Source organism: Typopeltis vanoorti, chromosome 5 (assembly GCF_054136105.1).
Source record: "Typopeltis vanoorti isolate ZY-2024b chromosome 5, IOZ_Tvanoo_1.0, whole genome shotgun sequence".
Classification (NCBI taxonomy): domain Eukaryota; kingdom Metazoa; phylum Arthropoda; class Arachnida; order Uropygi; family Thelyphonidae; genus Typopeltis; species Typopeltis vanoorti.
In genome coordinates this window covers 68,802,755-68,826,299 of record NC_143553.1, presented here as the reverse complement: position 1 = coordinate 68,826,299, position 23,545 = coordinate 68,802,755, and the positions used below count along the sequence as shown (strand labels likewise).

General features: G+C 33.6%; 1 protein-coding gene across 6 annotated transcripts in view; it reads left to right on the top strand.

Moving 5' to 3' along the window:
• Nucleotides 1–21,481, top strand: part of Slu7 (Pre-mRNA-splicing factor Slu7) — a 221,456-nt gene extending 199,975 nt beyond the window's left edge. For all 6 annotated transcript variants that reach the window (XM_090392500.1, XM_090392499.1, XM_090392498.1 and 3 more), the window contains exons 14-15: nucleotides 14,564–14,701; nucleotides 21,198–21,481. In XM_090392500.1, coding sequence (XP_090248626.1) covers nucleotides 14,564–14,701; nucleotides 21,198–21,380 — 321 coding nt within the window. In that variant the 3' untranslated portion in view covers nucleotides 21,381–21,481. The remainder of the gene's footprint in view (nucleotides 1–14,563; nucleotides 14,702–21,197) is intronic.
• The last annotated feature ends 2,064 nt before the right edge of the window (nucleotides 21,482–23,545 follow it).

Genomic DNA, 23,545 nt, shown 5'->3' with positions numbered 1-23,545 from the left:
GAAATAAAATTATTTCATTAATGAATGTAATAAATAAATAAATTTACTGAACGTAAGTTAGTTGGCCTAATACTGAGATGACTAGGCTTTTCCTCCTGGAAATAGGCAAATCGGACAAGAAAGACAATAAGAATCCACATTGTTCTGTAATTATTCCTTAGTAAAGCAGCATTGCTATACCAACAATCATTATATTGAGGAGGATGAGGGAAAATAGTATTAATCATTAATATTACTACTACTACTACTACTAATAATAATAATAAATTGATTCTTTGATGTAAATATTTTTCACGATATAATAATAAAATATACAGGAATTCAGAGTAAAAATATTGGAAAACTTGAAAAAATTCATTCCTGAAGATATTTCAATCATGTTTCACTTATTTACTCCTGTTTCTGTTATTCCTCAATGACAGGAGTGCCACATGCACTTATCTCCCGAATAACCTCGAAAGCAAGTAATTGTAGTTAATAAGGGAAGGAATAGGCTAAGAATACTAATGAGTATATGTGTGGGTATATTTCTAGGTTATGAGGAGGTGATCGGTGCAGTTTGTTAAAAAAAAAAAAAAAAAAATTAAAATATTCTCTAGGAAAGGAAAATAATAAAATAAGGAACGATGAATAAAGAGTCTTAAAAAACAAACCTGTAAACCTTTTAGAAGCACATACTCATCTAGTGTTATATTTAGATGAGCAGCGGTTGGAAGTCTTATTCGACTTTTGAAGGATTCCAGTGGTCGGCAGAACACAGTTAGAAACTCACAGTCCTAAAGGAAATTGGAACTGGGTTGAGTTGTTTTGAATTAAGGAAGAAGCAACTGGCCTTAAATCCCTGCGTGTTTTTCCAATTCGGTTCGCTTGTTTTTCGGCAAGAAAAAAACCAAGTTTCAGAGGGGAAAAACCTTTCATCCTCGTATGAGACAGGCTAACTCACCTTCAGGTTAAACGCCCTGATAAAGGCGCTTGACATCCTTGATAAACGTAGGATGCTGAAGTCCTTTTCAGCAGTTTCATTAAATGAGCTGTAGAATTTTTCTCTTCTCGGTTTCTGCAGTTTTGATGAAAATAAGTTTAGGATGGAGGACTTTTTTTTATACATTCACGCCAAGTTTTTTTGTAGTCTTCCATTTTCCAGAGATGAGATGTTTCTTAAAGTTGATTTTTCTGATTTGGAATTTTCGAGTTGGTTCGAAAAAATGGCTCAACAATGCGATCATGCATGATCGCATTGTTGAGCCATTTTTTACATGAGGAGACGATTACGAGAGTGGCATACCTAAATATGCTAGAGAAATTTGTGTTTCCCCAGATCGAGAATGTGTGTAGGGCCTCATTTTCCAACATGATGGAGCAACTCCACATTATGGTGACTGCGCGTATCCCACTGCTTTTGGCCACCGCGCAGTCCCGATTTGATTCCGATGGATTTCTTCTTTTGCGTATATTTATATTTGTGTATAAATAATTAAGTAAAAGAGTTATTTTCCCAAATGATTACTTTTTCCGATTTTTACATATGGCTATGTTCATGTCCGAACAATTCATCGCGAGAAAAAATCAGAAAAATTCATCTCGCGAACTATTGATTGCAGAAAAAATTCGCTGAAAATGTTATTCGCTAGAATATTGAAATGATATTGCATTCATACCGATATGAAAAGTAAATGCAGTGAAGATAAATTTCGTAAAGGCGTAAACTTTTACTAACGCATAAACTGAACAAACTTATTTGCCATCGCAATACATAAATGTCTTTTTACTGTATTCAGTGTTAAACAATGACACCTGTTTTCTGGCTTCTGCATTATAGCATCTGTTGAAGTGAAAGTTTCTTTAATGGTACATGGACATTTTCATTGTAGTCTTCGGACAAAACAGAAGTAGTAAAAATTTATCAATTAATGAGTAAAAATGAATACTTCTCTGTGTTATAAGAAGTTGATTTACAACAAAATATTAGCAATTTTGAGATCTTCTATTATTGATAAGACATAAGAGCTGCTGACAGTAAAAAAAATAAATAAATAAAATAAAAAAAAACCTGATGTATTGAGATTAACAAATTGTTCAATGCTAGCAATGTTGAGTTCTTTCCTCATATCGTTGTTTTTAATATGATATTGCCATTGATGCCCTCTATTCACGCTCCTAATCTTTTTCTCTAATATCTGCGCTCTCTAGACTTTGATAGTGTTTTTTTTTCTTTCTAAACCAGCTTTCAAATCCATAATTTTTTAAAACTGGTTCGAACACTGTCTTGTATACAGCTAGTTTTAGTGTTTTGAATAATTTCTCTAATTCCATGAAACTTTGTTCTTTTTCCTTCCTACCATACCAGTTTTGCTAATTCTGTTGTCTATTTCGATATATAAAATTTTAAATTTGCCAACTTTACTAAAAATTGTGCCCGAATAGCTGAAATATTATGCTTCTTCTGTAAGTTCTCGATTCAGGATGCAGTTCACGTCTTTTTATTGTTGATTTTCATACCAAATTTAATACAGCATTTATTCAGTTTATTTAGGCAAGCAGACTTATACTGGATTTATATGAGAGTATATATATATACAAATTTTTTTTTTTCTTGTAGGACGCACATTACGATAATATCCAGTGCGTAACCATCGTAGATATGTTGAAAATATAATATGAAGGATATCATATACAGAATGATTCAAAATGTATGCTTATTTTGAAGAATTTCTAATGCTTACGCCCCTCTCCCCTCCTTATTCTCTCCTGCAATTCAATTACATAACCACTCTAAATTTCTACAGGTTTGAAAACGTTTCCAGATAGTATTCAAAATCTATTACTTCATTTTACCATTTTGACAAAAGAAATAAGAGAATAATATTGTTGTACCGTGAAGATTCTAATTCTGTACTCTTTCTTTGCCATCTAAAATCAGCTGTTCTACTGTCTGCTGAAATTATTTGAAATTTTAGAAACACTATGCTATATTTTCAACGTGTAAAACTGCTTATATGCATACCACAAAAGAAAGTTCAGTAGAAAGTTCAGATTTTTGTTTCTGTTTCTTAAAATAATCTAAATATTTTTACTTCTACTTCAGATGCTGGTTGCTATTTCTGAAGTAATGTACGTCTTAGAAATACTACGTCTTAGAAATATTTGATAGTAATCCTCTTAGCTGGAGGAAAAGGGTAAAGGCTTAGATTACTCTGGGTGCTACTGAGAAAGAAAAGAGAGGACACTTAGCCAGAAGGGACACTAAAGTGCCTCAAGCTGTAATGCGAATTACATCAAGAATGTCGTGTTTTGTTTTCAATTGTTGATTAGTAGACATCCTAACAGAAATAAATATAGGCATTTCTTTCACAGGCTGATACAGTATTTATGCTAAAATAAGTTCTTAATTTGTAATGATCAGTTTCATTTTTATTATCGAAAAATTATAAATTATTTCTTTCAATTATCTTGGAAAAGAAGATTTGAATTGTTTTTGAAAGAAAAGGAACATATGCATAATCTTATTTTTTGGTGGGGCGGGGGGTTATAGACTTATTCAATCTGCAGATATTTCAGAGAATTTATTTTATAAATCGTTCGCAAAACAACTGTTACAAACGTAAATCACTTGGGGAAACATGTCCCATCATTTTAATGTAAATAGTAACAAAGGTTTAGCTACTTCAACAATGCCATGTATCTAACCTGGAAGAAAAAAATATTTATACAAGAGTAATAACATTTATACAAGAGTAATAACATCTGCTGATGTTCTAACATCAGCAGTTATAAATCTGCTGATGCTAGAACTCTTACATTTTTCTGTCATAACTCTATTAGTTATAATGTAATCAATCTACAGATTTTTGCCCTCTTGTATTCTACCATCTTATGGGCAGCAATTTCTTCTTTGTACTACATAAAAAAAAAAAATCAGATAACACAAGAAAAATATGTAATATTTTCTTTTTCATTGGGTGAATTTACAATGTCCTTTCTTTGTGTTTTGGAAGGAAAGTGTAAATGATTATTTTCTTACTATTTTTGCCATTATAACATCTGATACAATTAGTATATCTGAACTAGCAGAAAATATATACATATCAATTTAAATCATAACCTTTAATTTCATTTTGTAATGACCAATTATACAGGGAAACCAAGAAGATCACAATATAAAGAAAATAAAGAAAAAAAATTAGTGATATGATTAAAGAATTTCATTTTATTCTCTATAAAGCAGAGTTGCTAAAGCACGTCCTTCAGGAAATCTGCGAAGTATTCTTCGAAACATGATTTTGAACAAAAATATAACATAATCTTGAACCTCCGCAGCCTTTTTTTCAAAAATAATTCAAATATATCAAATAACTATCGTGAATTAATTTTTTTCGAGAACAAAGAAAATGTTTTGTGGAGTAAGCGATTAGAAAAAAATTAGCAAAAAAATAAAAATAAATAAAAATGAAATTAGTGTTCCAAGGTAAGGCAATATTTAAATGAAGAAACTATGCAAGAACCTTTATTTTCTCCAGGCATTAAAATTGCTTTGTACAATAAAAAGAGAAAATAAAAATAATTTCTATATTTTTAGTTTATCCAATATAACTAGGATTCAGTTACCCAGCATAGAACGAGGAACTGCATTCCTTGTTATAGACAACTGAGATGCAGCTATGAGCGTGTAATAATCCGATTAACTGTTCTCTTCAGCGGGAGGGTTTATCACACCTTCTAATGGACACGCTGGCCGAATTGCGCTTCTTATAACTTCAACAGATAGCATTCATCGTATCCAGATTTATCTGGATACGATGAATGACCGGTTGAGGTCCTGACCGGTTGAGGGGGGGGGGTTAAACGAGGAGGAACTGGTACAATTAATAGATGACGTCGAACCAAATGGCGGGGAAAGTTCTGCCAAAGATTATGATTGTGATGAGTCCGTTAAAGAATTCAGTTTAAAGAAATTAGCAATAGGATTAGACTTGGCAAGAAAGTTATTTTATGGATAATGATCTCTCAATGGAGCTTTCCAGAAAATTTACGAGACAATTGGATATTTGTTTAGTTCCGTATTAAGAACTTAATAAAAAATTGTGGCATAGTGGTAAGCAAGGTCTTATTACTGACTTCTTGAATTGATAACTAAACCAGCCGAAGTATGCAATAAGAACTATTGCATATATAAATAAAGAAGATCTATGAAGTATACATACAATTTATAATTTTTATAATTTTTTACTATGTATTTGTTGCATAGTTTATGTTTTCTTAACTTACATGAATTACCTGAATATGTCATTGTTTATATAATCTTAAAAAAAAAAAGAAAAAAACGATTTGGGAACCTAAACCTACTTTTTCTATGTGATTTGAGTCTCGCAAAACGCGATTTATGCAACGCGGTATTTTTGCGGAACCTAACATGCGCGTTATACGAGAGTTACCTGTACTTTAATTTGTATCTTACCCTCCAAGTCAGCAGACTTCATTTCTGCCCAATGTGGAAGTTTAAACTATTTAAGAATATGCAAAAAAAAAAAAAATGACCTCTACTGTAAGCCGAAATTGTTCTGTTTTTTTTTCATTTTTATGCAATTTACATAACTGTTTACTATTAATTTACAAGTATACATACACATATCATTTGTAGAGAATTAGCCAAGAACTAAAATTAGACAAGATTTTTGCATGTGCATCTTAAATATTTTTTATGTTATTTAAATATTTTAGTTATCATCTTTATGCTAAGATCAATATTGTAGATAAAAATTCCTATTACCAACAAATTTATCATTTTTTCAACAAATTTATTTACCAAGTATTGAAACTAATTGATTTTCAGTAATAATAATAATCGTATGATGATACACGGCCGTGAGTCCCCTTTATGAGGAGGTACGGTACCATCTCATTCCCCCCAAAATTTTATCCGGCCTCCGGAACAGCTGACGAATCAGACCTATGGCTGGGTCAGTATTCCTGACTGTTTGCCTGCTTGCGGGATGAAAACTACCAGATAAACTGGTGAAAAAAACCCTGCTGTCCACGCCCAAGACCGGCTAACTTGACTATGGCAGATCCTTAAGCTGCTCACGTCATTGACGGGAATCGAACCTAGAACACTCCTTCCCCAGGAGTACGGTTGCGAAGCGCATAGCCACTAGGATAACCGCGGGGACTGATTTTCAGTGATATGATATTACACTGTAAATGGATCATATAGTTTATATGTATGTTATCTGATTTTGCTGAACTTTTTTTTTCCAAATAACTTTTCCATTTTCATTCAGTTTACGTGACTTATTTACACTTAGGCTGGTAGTGATGCATTTTCTCTTGCTTTTATAATATGTATAATGTAATAAACTTGCCTTACTTTTTATATTCCCGTTATTTTCCATATGTAATTGCAATTACCAGCAACTTTCATATACTGATAATAAATTAATCATATGAGAATTAGTAAGGAAATACGATTATTCAGTGACATATATTATATATATTATTATACGTATTATATTATACATTATGTTACATTTCAATTTTTGCAATAATGTGCATTTATTTTAGAATACTATTCAAAACATAACACTGCAAGTTTCTTAAGCATTATTACTCTACATTGTAAACTGAAGACAGTCGTTTTTGTTGTTTTCTATACTTCTTTTCATTACCTATTTTTCTGAAATCTAGTCTTCTAGTTCCCGATAATCTTTGTTAGTGCATCCTTATTTATTTATTCATTTTAATTTACTCATTTTAAACAATGCATTTGTATACCAATTCTCTTTCCTATTTTGGATTATTACATGTGGTGATTAGAGGATTATTATCATTAGGGGAGATACTAAGGGAAAGTGATCAGAGCTTACTTCACCTTTACGACGAGCTGCCTCAAACCTGAAAATACCTAAGGCGCAAACTTCACTTATCTGTCTGTATGCTTACTTGCGAAAAAGGATTAAAACCCAGTTTAGCAAATTGCTTGATATCTTTAACATAGAATATACCCAAGTTAAAAAACTTTTCACATATATATTATTATATTATATTACATATAATTATACTATATTATATATATTATATTATAAGCTGTTGATTATCCGCCATGACAACTGGAAAGTGTAGTTCACAAGTTGAAAGTGTAGTTTTAATAATTTTACAAATTATTAAAAATCAAATCAAGCTATAAGATACAAACCGGCGTGAAATCCGTCGCATTAAATTAAACATTCAAGATTTCTGTTTGTGTTAATTATTTTGAGTTTTTGTCTGCAGCTTCGTGATGCGACTTTTTTTGGTTGCTTGTTTTGTTTGTGGTTGATCGCTCTCAAACTGCTATCTTAGGGTATATTCCTAAACAACTAAATGTTTTCGAGGATGCCATATGTGTAGTTTCTTCATTTGAATTTTATGGGTTTCACACTAATGTCTTTCCATATGCAAACATCTGCGGCATAAATATGCTTCGGCCGAATGGACTAAGCATTCGATGACTGTGTAATGTCTAAGTGAATATTAAATATGTTCTTCTGGCCTGCTTGCTTTTAATATAATAATTAAATAAATATATGGGCCACACTATGGAATCTGTGATGCTTGTAGCTTTCTAGTGAAAGCTCTAAGTGTATTCTACAAAAATTCTGAATTCTGAAGAAACTTCGACAATGGAAATAACTTCGACCCTAATACCCCATTAGGAGATGGAAATGAAATTAAATGTTAAATATATTAAATATTAAATATCTGTGATAGCTTCAGCGTTCTCCTTACGCTTTCTTTTAACTGCATAGAATAGGATATGTAGTTGTATCTCATTAAAATCTCAATCTGAGCTAATTTCATAATTTTTGATTACATTTCTTTCTTAATTGTGGAAAGGCGGCATGCACTAGGTTTCCCATTGCTATTGACACTATGGAAAACTGTGATGCTTGTAGCTATCTAGTAAAAGTTCTAAGTGCGTTCTACAAAAATTCTTTAAATTCTTCGTTTACGATGCAACTTTATATTCAATCGTGAAACTGTTGATTTCAGCCATTGATTTCAAAAATGTGATAATATAAGAACTTTTAAAAGATAAACCAGAAAGAAACACAAATAACAGTTTATGAATAATATATTATCTATTATCTACCTTTTCCGCAACATGAATAATTATTCACTTTTACGTGAATAATTATTCATATATAAACAATTATTCATAAATAAACAATTAAGCTGACCGTCAATTATAATTGACGGTCAGCTTAACAGCACAATGCAACTTATATCTGAGACTTCTCAACAAAACTAACGGCTCCGGGGGCCGCACCCACAGTTTGGGAAGCGCTGGACTAAAATACTCCACATCTGTCTCAAATAATCAAAACAACCCATAACGGTCTTTCCAAAGGTCGAAGTTCTCGAGGTAGCCGGTCAGCTAAAATACCTAGGAGTAACGAGAGATGGAAAATTGAGATTGAGGGATTAGGTCGATGAGCCCTGAAAACAATATATACATGAGCTATACTACCATTGATAATTGACGGTCAGCTTAACAGCACCATGCGACTTATATCTGGAACCATTAAAACAACTCCTATTTATTGGCTTACAATGCTAAGCAACATAATACCACCAAATCTAAGAAGTGATGCTTGTTCACGAGAATATGACAAAGTACTCAGAAATACTGTATTGCCTATACATAATGACATATCAGAACTATAGCTTAACAGATTGAAATCAAGAAAGCTCCCTCTTCGTGAAGATAAACATCTGAGAACGATTAATTAAAATACTAAAAATTAATGGAAACGAGTGTGGAGCATAAATACTAATGCCCAACTCAAATTTTAGTTTGATAGTTGCTGCCTCAACATCCCGGCAGGGACGCGCCAGTAGTGTCTGGCGTCTGTGTGCAAAACTTTAGTTGGCGCTCCTATCCTCCCCTCCAATAAAAAAATCACTTTAAAAAAACGTTTTTTTAAAAAGTATTTCCTCCTCTTTGGCGCCTTTACTATCCTGGCGCCTGTGTGCGTCGCACACATTGCACATATGGCCGGCGTGCCCCTGTATCCCGGTGTGGAATTGGAAAGACATGGATAACACTGAACATGATTCGTACGCAATAGAAGATGTGCAAGCTTTCTGTACGAGTGGAGGAAAATTCCCTCACCGGAGTGTGACTGTGGACACCCGAACAAATCAATCCATCATATTTGCATTGAGTGCAGTCTTCGCGCATATACAGGTCAAAGGAGCGACTTCCTAGAGGCGACACCGCCTTCTATAGACTGGATCAGAGAACATGATCTTAACTTATAAGTGCTTTGTCCGTCAAACGTGTAATTGCCTGTTTTATTGTAATTATTTATCATTTACACTTTTTTTTTATTTTACTTTTTACATATCTGTACCCATTTTTGTAAATGTACTTCTATAACTTTATTGTAGATTGCCATACGACAATAAATAACCTCCCAGTAGGGTTACTGTTGGGAAGAAAACGAAAACCCCACACACACTTAATAATCTACAGTTTATTCGACATCTGAAACAACTATCGTTCAAAGATTTGAACCGTAGGTCAGATGTCCACTGCACTTTCTCGCGATAGTTTAGGGCTCCTGTGCAGTCAGTCGAAATTATCAATTTATTGTTTTTTCCCTTAACACTAGATATCACTCTTTCTAGACATGTAGAATGATGCTAAGTTGCAAACATAACTTTAACTAGGCAAAATAGCTGAAAATATCACAATATTTTCTGCAAAAATGGTATGGCGCCGTAAATGAATTCATTTTTTATATTTAGAAAGACATCCCAACTAATGTAATTCTGATTTTTATGTGTGGTCTCTTTGAGTTTACTTAGACAGGGCGATATCGATGTTTATTCTTCTTTCCGTCAATTTACTATTTCATAGCGAACCCTCTCTCTCGTTTCGTTTTGGTTGCCTAATAAATATCGATGTTTATTTTAATTTTTTAAATTTAGTAAAAAAAAAAAAGATTACAAGCATTTATACGTCCAGTCTATTTTTGACATCCGTGCATCATGGTACGTGAAGAAATTTCATAGTGAATGCTTTGCTTTCTTTATGTAAAAAAATGTGGCTAATATTCCTTTCTTAATTAAGTTCATGTATTTCAGTAATGTAAACTTGCGTACTACAGAACTATATATATATATATATAGCGTTTTTTCACTTGGGTATATTATGTATTCAAGATACCAAATAATTTTATATAAACTTAGTTTTAATCCTATTTCCCAAGTAAGCAAACGGACAAGAAAGTCAAGTTTGCGCCTGCAAGAATTGCAAGCCCAAGACAACTCTTGGTAGTAGTGCCAGTCGAGGCAACTCTTGGTAAAGGTGGATAAAGTTCTGATCACTTTTCTTAGTGTGTATAATACTAATAACTAACTAACTGCCTCGACGGGCACTACCAAGAGTTGCTTTGGACTTGCACTACTTACAGGCGCAAACTTGACTTTCTTCTCTGTTTGCTTACTTGGGAAATAGGATTAAAACCAAGTTAATATAAAATTACTTGGTATCTTGAATATATATATATATATCTTCTTTCTTAGCATAAACTTTCATTTCCTGATAACATGATCAGGAAATGAATCTGTCTACCAGCAATTTATTCTTACAATTCATTTGTAAATATATAGGCTGTGTATTTTTTAATGCCTGGAAAAGAAACTTTTTTTTTTCCTGGAATCATTCATTCATTATTTGGTGCCACAAGTAAACATGTGGAGAACAATTAACTTTTCTTAACAATTAACTAAAATCTACACAACTCTTAGTGACTAATCTTCAGGGCCGTTCCGTGGGTTTGCGCCGCCTGAGTGCAACATTTTTGTGTCCCCCCCTTTAAAAATTAAAAGATCCCGAAGTACAATAACACGTTTCGAATCATTTATTATACTGCACATTAAGAGGAAATCTCTCTCTCTCTCTCTCTCTCTCTCTCTCTCTGTAAAAAATATAGTTTATGATCCTTTTTCATTAACGTATGAATTTTTATTAGCTAATGCTGTTATTTAGAATTTATGATCAGAGATGTTGAAGCCTAGATTAATATCATGGCTTTTAAGACGTCATTAAAAGAGTTTTTTTTTTTTTAAGGGGAAGGTGCGGAGAAATATGCTACTGCACGTGGCGACAAAATTTCTACGGTTGGCCCTGGGGCCAGTTCTGGTGAATATGGTGTTTGAGGTAGATATTGAAATCGCAAGTCGTATATTGTCTGTTGGATAACATAAGCAGGTGCATTGTCCTGCAAAAGCAACACGCCTCTGCTTAGTTTCTCGAACCGATTTTCCTTCAGTACCTCCTTCAATTCCTTCAGAGCTGCTGTGAGAGTTTCACCTTTCTTGAGGTAAGGTAAGGATTACACCATCCATATCCTAAAAGACAATGGCAAGAACTTTCTCTGTTGACTGTTTGGTTCGAAACTTCTTTGGCCATGGAGAACCTTTGTGTCTCCACTCCATTGACTGTTGTTTGTTCTCTGGGTCATAGTGACGAAGCTATGTTTCATCAACGGTTAGAATATGAGCTAAAAAATTACACGAGGATGAAATCCCTTTATGAAACGTTCTTTTAACATCTCAACTATACCCGCCCCAGTGGATATCATTCACTGCAACCAGTATGCCCCGCCAAATATTCGCTTTCCGAACGAAGTAGGATAAATAGTAGTTATAAATAGTAGGATAATAAAAAGATATATACCTCTCAAAATAATCCAAAACAAACAACAAAAAAAAAAAAAATTGCACACACATCTTCGCCCCCACACGCCTTATAATTCATTTTTCGGTGAACTGTATATTCGATGAATTGTGATTTTTCGATGAATTGTTGTTTTTCGATCAATTGCGTTTCGATGAATTGTCTTTTCGATTAACTGCTCATCGGTGAATTGCTTTTTCGGGGAATTGTCTTTCGATGAATTGCTTTTTCGATTAATTGTTGTTCGATAAACTGATTTTCGATGAATTGTTTATTCGGTGAATTGCTTTTTCGATGAATTGTCGTTCGATGAATTGCCTTCGATGAGTTGTCTTTCGGTAAACTGTTTTTCGATGAACTCTCCTGATACCTTAATTTATAGTATAACTAAGTGGAAAAGCTTTCAATATACAGTAGAATCTCTCTCTTAACCGGCAACAATGGGACTTTGCCGATTCCGGATACGAGATTTTGCTTGATAATTGAATATATTTTTCGAGAACTTACCTGTTCATGTTTTGTGATGCTATCTGTAGAAATTGCAGCATGGGAAGTTCATTGGTCATGTTTTTTGATCTGCCAGCCATGATTAAATAATTAACATAAAAAATCGTGCGAATTTTTTAAAATTTAAAACACATACACAATTTTGTATTTCACAAAATCAAATTTAAACAGCATTTAAAACTTCCAGTACGTATTATCACATGAAATTTGTTGTGAATTTCTTAGTGTGACGACATAACATAACTTCAAATGTCTGCCTGCTTACAAGATTGTTGCCAGAGCTTTAAAAATTCACTGTGTATACAATGGAAGTTTCATAACATCGTGCTGATGTAAATGAGCATTGCTCGGCAAATCTTATTAAAGTCTGCAATCCTTTGTCAACTTCCTTCCATGTAATTTTCTTAGTCTGCATGTCGGCTTCATCCTCCTCCTCTTCATCTTTTTCCTTTCCCAGTACATGTTCAATTATTTCATCGTCATCAAGAGAGAGAGAGAGAGAAAGTGTGACGGGAATGGAATTGTCTACATCCACCCAAGCCTGCCCCTCTTGTTTGCCAACACTAACCTTCTCCGAATGTGTTACTAAATCTGAGATGTTGGACATAGGACGTGTTTTAAAACCATGAAAATCTTTGTCACTTGATTCATCTTCTTCAAACATGATCATTGGCCACAATTTAGCCAACAATGATGTAAAGTAATGTAAAGAACATTATTTTACGTCACTGTTTTAATGTAAAGTTCTTTTCATTCTTCCAGGTAAGAGACAAAGTAAATATGGCATCTTTCAATGTGAACTGTTTCTGAAAATCTTGGACCTTCAAAGTTCACACATCAATGCATAAAAAGGGAGCAGTAGTTCATCTTTATATTCTAGATGACTCCTTGGTCCATTGGTTGGATAACACTTGTTATGCAGGGCCACAGAAACATAACACAAATGTTTTCCACATTTAAGTCTTCAGCTGGGAGGGATAGGCACAACAATTGTCCAACAAAAGAATCACTTTTCTGTCTGGTGATAAACCCTTACCCTTAAATGCTTCTTCACACTGAGCACAAATAAACTATGAAACCATTCTTTGAGTATGTCGCAGTCCATCCATGCATTCTTTTGTGCCTGATAATGGATAGGCAGATTTTTCACATTTTTAAAGCACCATGGATTGCAGTACTTTGCCTACCACTGACAATCTGACTTTGTGCATACCTGCAGCATTTGTGCATACCACCACAGTTACACAGTTCTTGTTCTACTTAAAGCCTTTCAGCGAGACTTCCGTTGCACAAGCCAAAGTCGACGTGGGAAGACACTTCCATAACAATCCAGTCTCATCGGCATTATATATTTGTTCTGCAGTCCTATTATTTTTGCCCATAATTTTCTGAAACTGATCAATAAACTCGTTCACAGACACTTCATCAGCACTCCTCTGTTCACCAGACATATCTAACTTACAGATTCCATGCCTTTCTTTGAATTGGTTAAGCCACCAACCAGAAAATCCACACTCACCTTGCATCTTCATTTTCCCATGCAATTCCTTCGCTTTTTTTTGCAGGATCAGTCCAGAAATGCAAGCTCCCTCTGATCTTTTCAGGGCAAACCACTTGTATAACACATGATCTAATTCTTCACACTGGGATTAGTGTACAGTTTTCTGATTTTTTGCAGCTTTTGTAGATTCTGTTTGCATCATGAATCTCTGGAGTTGACCACCTTGTTTCTTTATATCATACAAAGTTGAACTTCCAACTTTATATTCCTCCATTAATTTCACTTTGCTGACACCTCTCTATCCATTTTCTCCAGAAATCTGAGTTTTAACTTGAGAGTAAGAACATTTCTCTTATGTTTCACAGGAGTAGCCATAGCGACACCATGTGGGCTATGAGCACATATGTGAATGCAGTTTGTTGGCACGAGTTCTAGCTGTGCCACATACAGAACAACCCACATGATATCTCTTAGCCAGTGAGCCGCTGGTAGTATTATGTGAAGCATATGTTCAGGAGTCGCGTGTCCCACACGACTCGTCTATACATACGACTGTGTTGCCAGGATGCAAGCAAATTGCATATTTTTCTTATCTCATAGGCTTAAATTTCAGGTTTAAATTTAGACCTTCAAAAGTGCCATTGTTTTGGTATTTCCGTTAATTGGGTGCCGGTTACGAGAGATTTTACTGTAGTATCATATCAAAATTCTTTAGACCATGCTATCTAGAGCTCTTTTTTTTTCTTTTTTCTTTTTTTTTTTATTCAAGCTTGTTAAGAAATTATTACAGAATTCTTACTGAATTTCAATTTTTTTTTTTTTCATACTTCTAGCACGAACAGTTAGAGAAAAATAAAAAGAAAGCAGATAAACAGTATTCTAGAGATCCCAGTGATTCTAGAGATTCCAGAGATTCTAGAGATTCCAGAGATTCTAGAGATTCTGACAGTTCTGAAGAAAAACTGAAAAAGGTAACTTTTGGATTTTAATTATAAAATTTATGCTGCTCTTAAAATAGAAACAGTAAAGAAGAACTTATAGACACTGCTGAATTTCATGCTTTCTAAGCACTTTGCTAATTTTTTTTTTTCCTTTTTTTTTTTTACCTCCTTTCCTTTTCAGCTTCCAGCAATTATTAAATGCTTTGATCAACTTAAATACTGGCTTTCGATATTGGAAAAAAAAAAATTCAGTTTCATTTTCCCTTGAAATCTTAATTCTCTGCCTATTTGTTCTTTTATGTTAAAATAAAAGTTACAAATGAGAAATATTCATGATAAGAGAAACTTGATGAAAATAAATGGAAAGAATCATGTCTAGTTTTGAAAACAATCAGTAAGATATCAGAATAATTTATAAAAATAAATAAAATGTGTGATTCATGCAATATATATGCAAGCTGAGCTCTTTCTATGTAGACAATGTCCAGAAACTTAGAAATTCTAACAAGATGTTTTGGCTCTTTTATTACACTGTAAATATCTAGTCTTATAAATATACTAGACCAGGGGTCAGCAACCGGTGGCCTGCATGCGGCCCAAACGTGCATTTTATGCGGCCCATAAAAGGTTGACCATACTTACATGGCATGTGGCCCGTAAAATTTTATTATCAAGAAAATACATTATGGACATACAAGAGGATGTTATCTACTACTCAACTGTTGGATGGTTAAGTATAGGTGCTGTGCTAAAAAGATTTTTTAATTTACATGAAGAAATAGAAATTTTCATGATGGAACACAAAAATATTGTCTCACAACTATCGGATAAAAAATGGATTATGTCTCTTGCATTTATGGAAGACATTACAACTACCATAATGAACTTAATTTGACCCTGCAGGGCTAAGGTAAATTACTAGCAGAACTGTTTTCTGACATAAAAGCTTTTGAAGGCAAACTATTTATGTTGAAGAAATATATGATGAAAGAAAATCTACATCATTATATATGTTGCAAATCTGCATATAAGTTGGATGGCAACACAAAAGGAAATTTATTGAAGATTTACAAACAGAATTTACAATAAGATTTGTGGAGTTTCATAAAAATAGCATCAAAATGCGATTATTTTTGCACCCTTTTAATGTTGACATTGATGACGTAATAAACCGACTATAGACGAAAATTTTGGAATTACAACACAATGAAACATTAAAGAATACATTTTCGTTAGAAAATATCCAAATATTTTCGATGCTTACAAAAAACAGAAATTTTCTTCTCGACTAACTGATGAACATTTGCATGCTTCAATTTGAATTTTCGCCATCTAGATAATTTGGCTAAGGGAAAACAATCACACAAGTCACATTAGCAGAGAGACACACATATTGTGATGCATAAATTATATTACTGTTTTTATGTGATAATTTTTCATTGAGTTTCATTTTCATTGTTTGTTATCTCGTACTTTAAATATTTCAGTGTGTATTAAGATCGATATAATAAAAATTGATAACATAAGTATTTTTTTTCACTCACTATTTTCTATTAATTAAACGCTTGCGGGCCGATTATTAAAAATAAAAGTTGAATGTGGCCCACATTCAACTTTGTGTGTGGCCCACGAGTCTGAAAAGGTTGCCGACTCCTGTACTAGACTACAAATCCAATTGCTAATCATTAGACTAAATGAATTTGTTGCAGTCAATTGTATTATATATATATATATATATGTATGTATATATATATATATATATATATATATATATATATATGTATGTGTATATATATATATATGTATGTGTATATATATATATATGTATGTGTATATATATATATATGTATGTGTATATATATATATATGTATGTGTATATATATATATATGTATGTGTATATATATATATATGTATGTGTATATATATATATATGTATGTGTATATATATATATATGTATGTGTATATATATATATATGTATGTGTATATATATATATATGTATGTGTATATATATGTATATGTATGTATATATATATGTATATGTATGTATATATATAGGGATATTATGATCAGCGATGCCTTGTGGAAATGGCATTTGATCCATAACATTAAGCCATATTGAAGAAAGACTATTGTAGACTTGATTCCAGTTAGTAATTATAGAAAAAATTTTTTTCAGCCTTCTCCCAAGTTAGTCACTGAGCCACTAATGGGCATGTGTTATGCAGCCTATTCACAAGAAATCAATCCTGCCTTCTTGTGGTTGTGGCTTGTTTTCACAAAAGGAGATCTGACATACCTGGTGAGCATTCCTGCTGCAAAAGCATCTTCCTAGTTAGAGGAAATTCCAACTAGACACACATGATGGTAGATCACCTTCATTGCCTGGTGAAACACCACCACCACCCTGCTTATTATTGTTATTATTATGTGACACCTCCAAGGAGTCCAAAGCCTCATCGAGGGAGGGCACCCACTCTACAGCTCTCTGCCTCCACCAACTACAGCGAACCCCATCATCTGTACCATCTACTGTCCACCACCATTTATTAGAGGTCTGAAGTGGCAAATGCTATGTTTTGCTTCCAAACAAGGGTTCCAGTTTTGGTCTCTCCCTTTTTCTCTTCTTCATGCAATATGAGTGATATTACCCTTCAAGGGCATGCTAAACATACCTAGAAACCCAAAAAATCTCCTCTGTTTTGAGGGTGTATACATCAGACAAAATGATGGTGCCATTGACTCATTGCGATATATACAGACCCAAACCTTTCAGTAACGAGTCAGGCGTCTTCCTGGTCAGCTGGTGCATAATCCTGCTGACACATACTCTGCCAGGTTGTGCTTGGAGTGGAAGTGGGGGGGGGGGTCTTATTAGTGGTATGTGGAAGGCAACGTTAGCAAGAAGATTGATTGCTGTCTATATGTGTGTCAAGTCAAAGGGTCTGTCTCTGCTCTATCTTTTCATCTAACCTTTAAACAAGTAACCATCGTTGCAATTGAAATAAATCCAAGTTGAAAATTTCCCAACAAAAAAAAGTCAAACCTAGTACAATATACAAAACAGAATCTGTTGTACATCCACTATACTAACATCTGTGGCATGAGTATCAACATAAATCATGTACATTATAACTTATATTCAAACCAGATCTCCTACTCTGATAGAAACCCACACAGCTATATCATCTCTACAATCCATCTTCACATTTCATTTTCCTTTAGCCATGAGAGTGGTACCTTTGTGCCATTACTTGACAGAGAATGCCTAATTTATTATGCTTAATTAAGTAGAGAATGCCAGTTTCTTTGTCTCGTTCATATGCTTTATTTACTGCTCTCCATATTTCCAAAAACAGTAATGATCTTTTCATCTATCTACCCATGAGGCTCGACCTTTGCATTCCAGCCATCCAAATATAGATGGCTGGAATGCAAAGATGCAAAAATGCTTCCTAGGTGACCTTAATGTCCATGACTCCCCTTTTCCAACACCACTAACTAATCTTGACAAGGTGTGGAGGTTTTTGCTATAAGCAGTGACATTTGCATTAGGTCATTGCTTATTACCCAAATTCCTGATAATCTTCTCTACTATTTCAGTATCCTTGATCTTTGTTTAACCATTTTCTTGGGACACACTGTAGAGGTTGCCTCCTGTCTTGTTAATTCAAATCACAATGTTATGCAAGTTTCCTCTCACAGAGAATGTCCTTCCTTCAACCACTTTGACCTCATAACCCTTGGTACAGCAAAGTTACCAAGTGGAATGACCTCTGAAACTTCTATTCTTCTTCTTGTCCATAGTTAGATTTGTTTCTATTCTTCTGACCAATACACCTACTTTGAGAGAATCATCAAAATTATTCTCAAGCAAGAAGTCTGCTGTTCCCAATTCTCGTCCACTTGCCAAGGTGGGGATCAACAAAGCAGTTTAAGAAACAAATTCAGCTTACTCTTGCTTGAAACAAGAACACCAGTTTCATGCTAAGTCTTAGCTTCATATGAAGCACACAGTAATTGCAAAACAACTGAAAAACCTTTCAATGCAAATTCTTTGGCCTTCAAAGACATGGGTGTAGAAGTGGAATTAATGAATTTTTATGAATATCTGGACTTTAACATACCTTAAATTATACATACACATTTTTATGTGACTCCCAACCACAAAAGGCTTTTTTTTTTTAAATAACAAACCTATAGTAGGTTTGTGCCATGGGTCTAAGGATTATTTTAGTATTTTTTTAGAAAATCTGGAAACTCTGCTCTAGAGACCAACATGGAACTTTTTCAAGCTACTTCAAGTCTCTCATAAGGAGAGTGGTGATGTCATTCTGGGCAATGAAATTTAATTCCACCCATAGACAGTCACAATCATCCACAATGGTTGTTTTTACATTCTAACTTATTTCCTTTCTTGTATAATGTCACCAATATCAATTTCACCCACTAATCTGGCATTTTCCCTTCTTTCCATACATAGTTGGTGTATTTCTGTGACCATACTTTCTCAACCATATTTAATCATTTCTCCAGTGATGTTATCATTACCAGAACTCTTATTGTGCTTTAGCCGCCCTATTGATTTTTCTACCTCTCCTCTTAAAATGTTCATATTATACTCAATACCAGGTGGTGATATCTGCTTCATTCAGTTTCCCAACGCTATCTAAATCTAGTTTTTCTTCATATAACTCACTACAGTATCTTGTCCACCACTATACAATTTAAACTTTATTTGTCAATACTTTGCCTTTTCCATCTTTAATTGTAGTCTGTTTTGGTTGCCACCTTCTATTAATAGTTCTAATCATTTTGCATACCTCCCTATTTTTATGCTCTCTATAGTGCTGTTCTATATTATTGCATTGGGCTTCTAACCATTTCATCTTATCCATTCTTACTGCTTTTTTCACCTCATTACACTTTGTTCTATATTGTTCTTCTATTTGTTCTGATGTATCCCTTCTTATCTTCAACATTCTCTTCTCCTGTACTAACTTCAATGTTTCTTGTCTTATCCACTTCTTGATCTTCTCTTCTTGTGGTACTGTTTCTTTAACTGCATCTTCTATCGCCTTCATTCGCTCCTTTCACTCTTATATTCAAATTTTTTCTTTCTTCACACTTTTAAGTTTCTCTTCTAACACTTCTGTACCTTCTTCATATTTCTGCTTCACTTATTCTTGCTGTGTCTCCTGGTTTCTGATGATGTGGTTTATATTTTCTTTTTAGTTTCAACATGATGTTTGCAATCACTAAACTATGATCCAAGTCTATATCCACTCCTTGAAAAGTTCGACACTGCTGTACTGATGTTATCCATCTTCTTTTAATCATAATCATATCGATCATGTTCTTGGTTTTCCCATAATTTGATCTCCATGTTCATTTTCTGTGCTCCTTTTGCTGGAATCTTGTGTTACAGATCATCATCTCGTGGTCCACAGCAAATTCTAACATTTTTCACTTCGTTAATTCTTTCTCCAAAACCATATTTTCCCCGTGACATTTTCCCAACCATCATTGTCAATTCCGACTTTGGCATTCCAATCTCCTTCAATAAGTACATCTTGCTTTGGTATTGTTTCTATTGGCTCTGTCAGATCTTTGTAACTTCATTTTTACTTACTACAGATGTTTAAAGAAGAGGCCTGTTCAACTCAGTGGAAGTGGCACTTTTTCCTCTGTGTGCAGCTGCCTAAAGATAGATTTAAGTTCAAGTTTAGTTGTTGATTGGAGGAACTTTTTCTAAGCTTTTCTTTGACTGGTTCCTGAGTTAGTCGATCTCTGACATAGGCAAGCAGATTTTTCTCCTAGAAACTCAGTTTTTTTTTTTGTCCTATAAACTCAAGAAAATCGACTATAGAACCCACATTATTTCAAACAGTAACATATCCTGTTAAGGTTAGGTACCAAGAGATGGCAGCACTTGTTTATCTCTCTTTATCGGTTGCTACTTATAATTAGTGATAGTCACGGGCCAGCTATCTCTGATTGTCTGCTGGTGGAGAATGAACTCCCTACTCAATCTCCAAAAGCTAGATAGGATTAAAAGGTCTTGCCTATTCTCTATAAGGGAATAAAAGTGTGTGTTCTTCTGTTTCATTTAAAATGGTTACAGTCTCATTTCCTACAACAGCCATTTTTTTCCCAGAAAACTTCAACATGAAGCAAAAATTATTTCATAAAAAATATTTTAAATTAAATGTGAAACATTGTTAAAATCCAAAATTCCATGCTATTACTTTCTTATTAACTAGCAGTTTTCATTTTATTTAAGTTAACACAAATTTCACTGAATTTATGCATATAATTCATCTCTGACAGTTCTTTATATTTCATGATTTTTTTTACTCTTTCAAATCATTTTTTGTAGTATGAGGCACAATATCTTTGTCATTAGCAGTTTCAGAAGCTCCATTTTGATAATATAAAATAATATTTTAATAAAAGTACCTAAATATATTCAATGAGATAGATGTGAAATAGATATCTTATCTAGATGTTCTCATTTATTGTAGGCTCTGAAAGCCGAAGAAAGAAATCAACGTGAAGCAGATCGTCTTCTGGCCATGGATGAAAGAAAACGACCATACAATAGTATGTATGAAGCAAAGGTCCCTACAGAGGAAGAAATGGAAGCGTATTTTATTAAAAGACAAAGACCTGATGATCCAATGGCTGCATTCCTAAGGAAAAATTGATACCCAGAAATTGGCAGTCATAATATATTCAATCATATATTATCATAAAAGCAGTATTTATGTGTGTATATAGTGTGAATAAACCAACTTGAACAATTCAATCTTTCAGGCAGTCATAAATTTGATATTTAATAATTTCTTTCCTGCCAAAGTGGATAGTTGGTCTCTGGTTGGTTCTTCCCCCGCCCCTCCAAAAAATCTTAAATGTTATAAATAAATCATGCAACATGTTTTCTCACCATTGCAGAGGTTGAGTGTGCTTCAAATGAGAGGTGTTTCTAATCCTCACTAGAGTTTATTTTTTTACTCTGTGGGATTAAAAACTTGCAGTTTGGTTTCTTCTAGGAGGAAAAACACTGCTTGCCTGTGCCAAAGATTAACTAATTCCAGAATCACCTGGAAAAAAAAAAAAGATTAAGAGAGAGAAGAAAGAGTGTGCAAAAATGAAGTACTAGTTAGTGACTAGAATGTAGCCATGTATAAAGCTTTTCTTCTGGAATAAAAAGCACTGCTTAAAGCACTAACTGCTTTAACCCTATTCAAGTAGTTAGTGCTATCTTTGGCTGAATGGATTTTAATGGATTCACAACAAATTTACTAATTAGTTGTGATCTCATTCTGGACAGTGAAATTTCTCTACCAGATAAAAGACATTTGCAAACATCCATGCCTGCATTGAAGTTCAGATCCACAGCATTTTGAAGAGAGTTAAAAGTAAAAGGATTTTTTTTTTTTTTCAACCACTGTTGTGATAATGAGTGATACCTTCTCTAAGTAATTGAATGGATGTAATAATTATTGAAATTTTGGTGTTAAAACATTAAGGTGTATTAATTATATTGCACTAATTTCATTATGTTCATGACCTCATTAGAAATAAAAAAAATATATAACAAGCCTTTATTATCACTGGTAAGTGCAAGAACAATATTAAGATCAATATTAAACTAAGGATAGTGTGTTCAGTTCTTAAACTCTTGTGGTAATTAATTTGAGGGAAAATATTAAATAAAAAATATTTTTTTAAAATTTAATTATATATATATGTGTGTGTGTGTGTGTGTGTATATATATATATATATACACACACACACACAGTCATCCCTTCACTTATATCAAGGTGCTGTGTATATATATATATACATACACAGTCATCCCTTCACTTATATCAAGGTGCTTTTCCATCCAGCAGGACATAGGTTAGTCAGACATAAGTCAATAAATTAAATCAATAGATTTAAAGAGACTAGGGACTTAAGTGTAATAAGTATACCATCATTTTAAATTTTAAACCTTATAAAACTGTTACTGTGCATTACTGCCACTATAAAGCAGGAAAATAATCACCCAAATCTTCCTCCACAATCACACCTTCATTACCTTCCTTATGTGAACGATCAGACTGTGGGTCTTCTGGTGTAACCTTTGTTTTTTGATGAAAATGTCCAATTTGCTTTGCTTATTCCTCTTCTTCTTTTCATTATAAATTTGTTTATAGCAAGCAAACGCAATATTTACTTTCGTTTCTACTAATAAGTAGCGTTCAACATTGGGGTCCATGTTTTCAGCCATTTTGAGAATATCGCTAACTTCAGCTAACATTTCTGCAAGAGCCTTCACTGTGAAATGTTTAACTACCTCTTCTTGTTTCTCTTTTCCCTCTACTTTTACTCGTTCTTCTGCAACACGTTGTTTCTCCAGTTTAACCAATTCTTTGTTAGTCAACTTTTCAGGGATGCTTTCTGTGAGTTGAATTATGTCGTCATCATTCACTTAAAGATTCAGATTGTTTGCTAGATTCACTATTTCTTAACTCAATTTACAAAGGTCTTCATTTCTTTCCAAAATCATGCACAAATCTTTTTAATGTCTTTTTCGATATGGCACTCATACATTGTGAGGTCACTTCATCCCGAGCCACAGTATATTTTTAATAGCATGATAAATATTGAATGCTTTCCAGAATTGCATGAGAATCTAATCATTTCCTTCAGTAGCAGAAATGACGTGAAAAAGTTCTCCATAGAATAATAATAAGCCGTAAACACTGCAAGAACTCCCTGATCCATCTGTTGATCAAAGAAGTAGTGTTTGGAAGGAGAAACATAACCTTGATCTTGGGGTGAAGATCGCTGATGTAAGGTAGATGAACTGGAGCATTATCT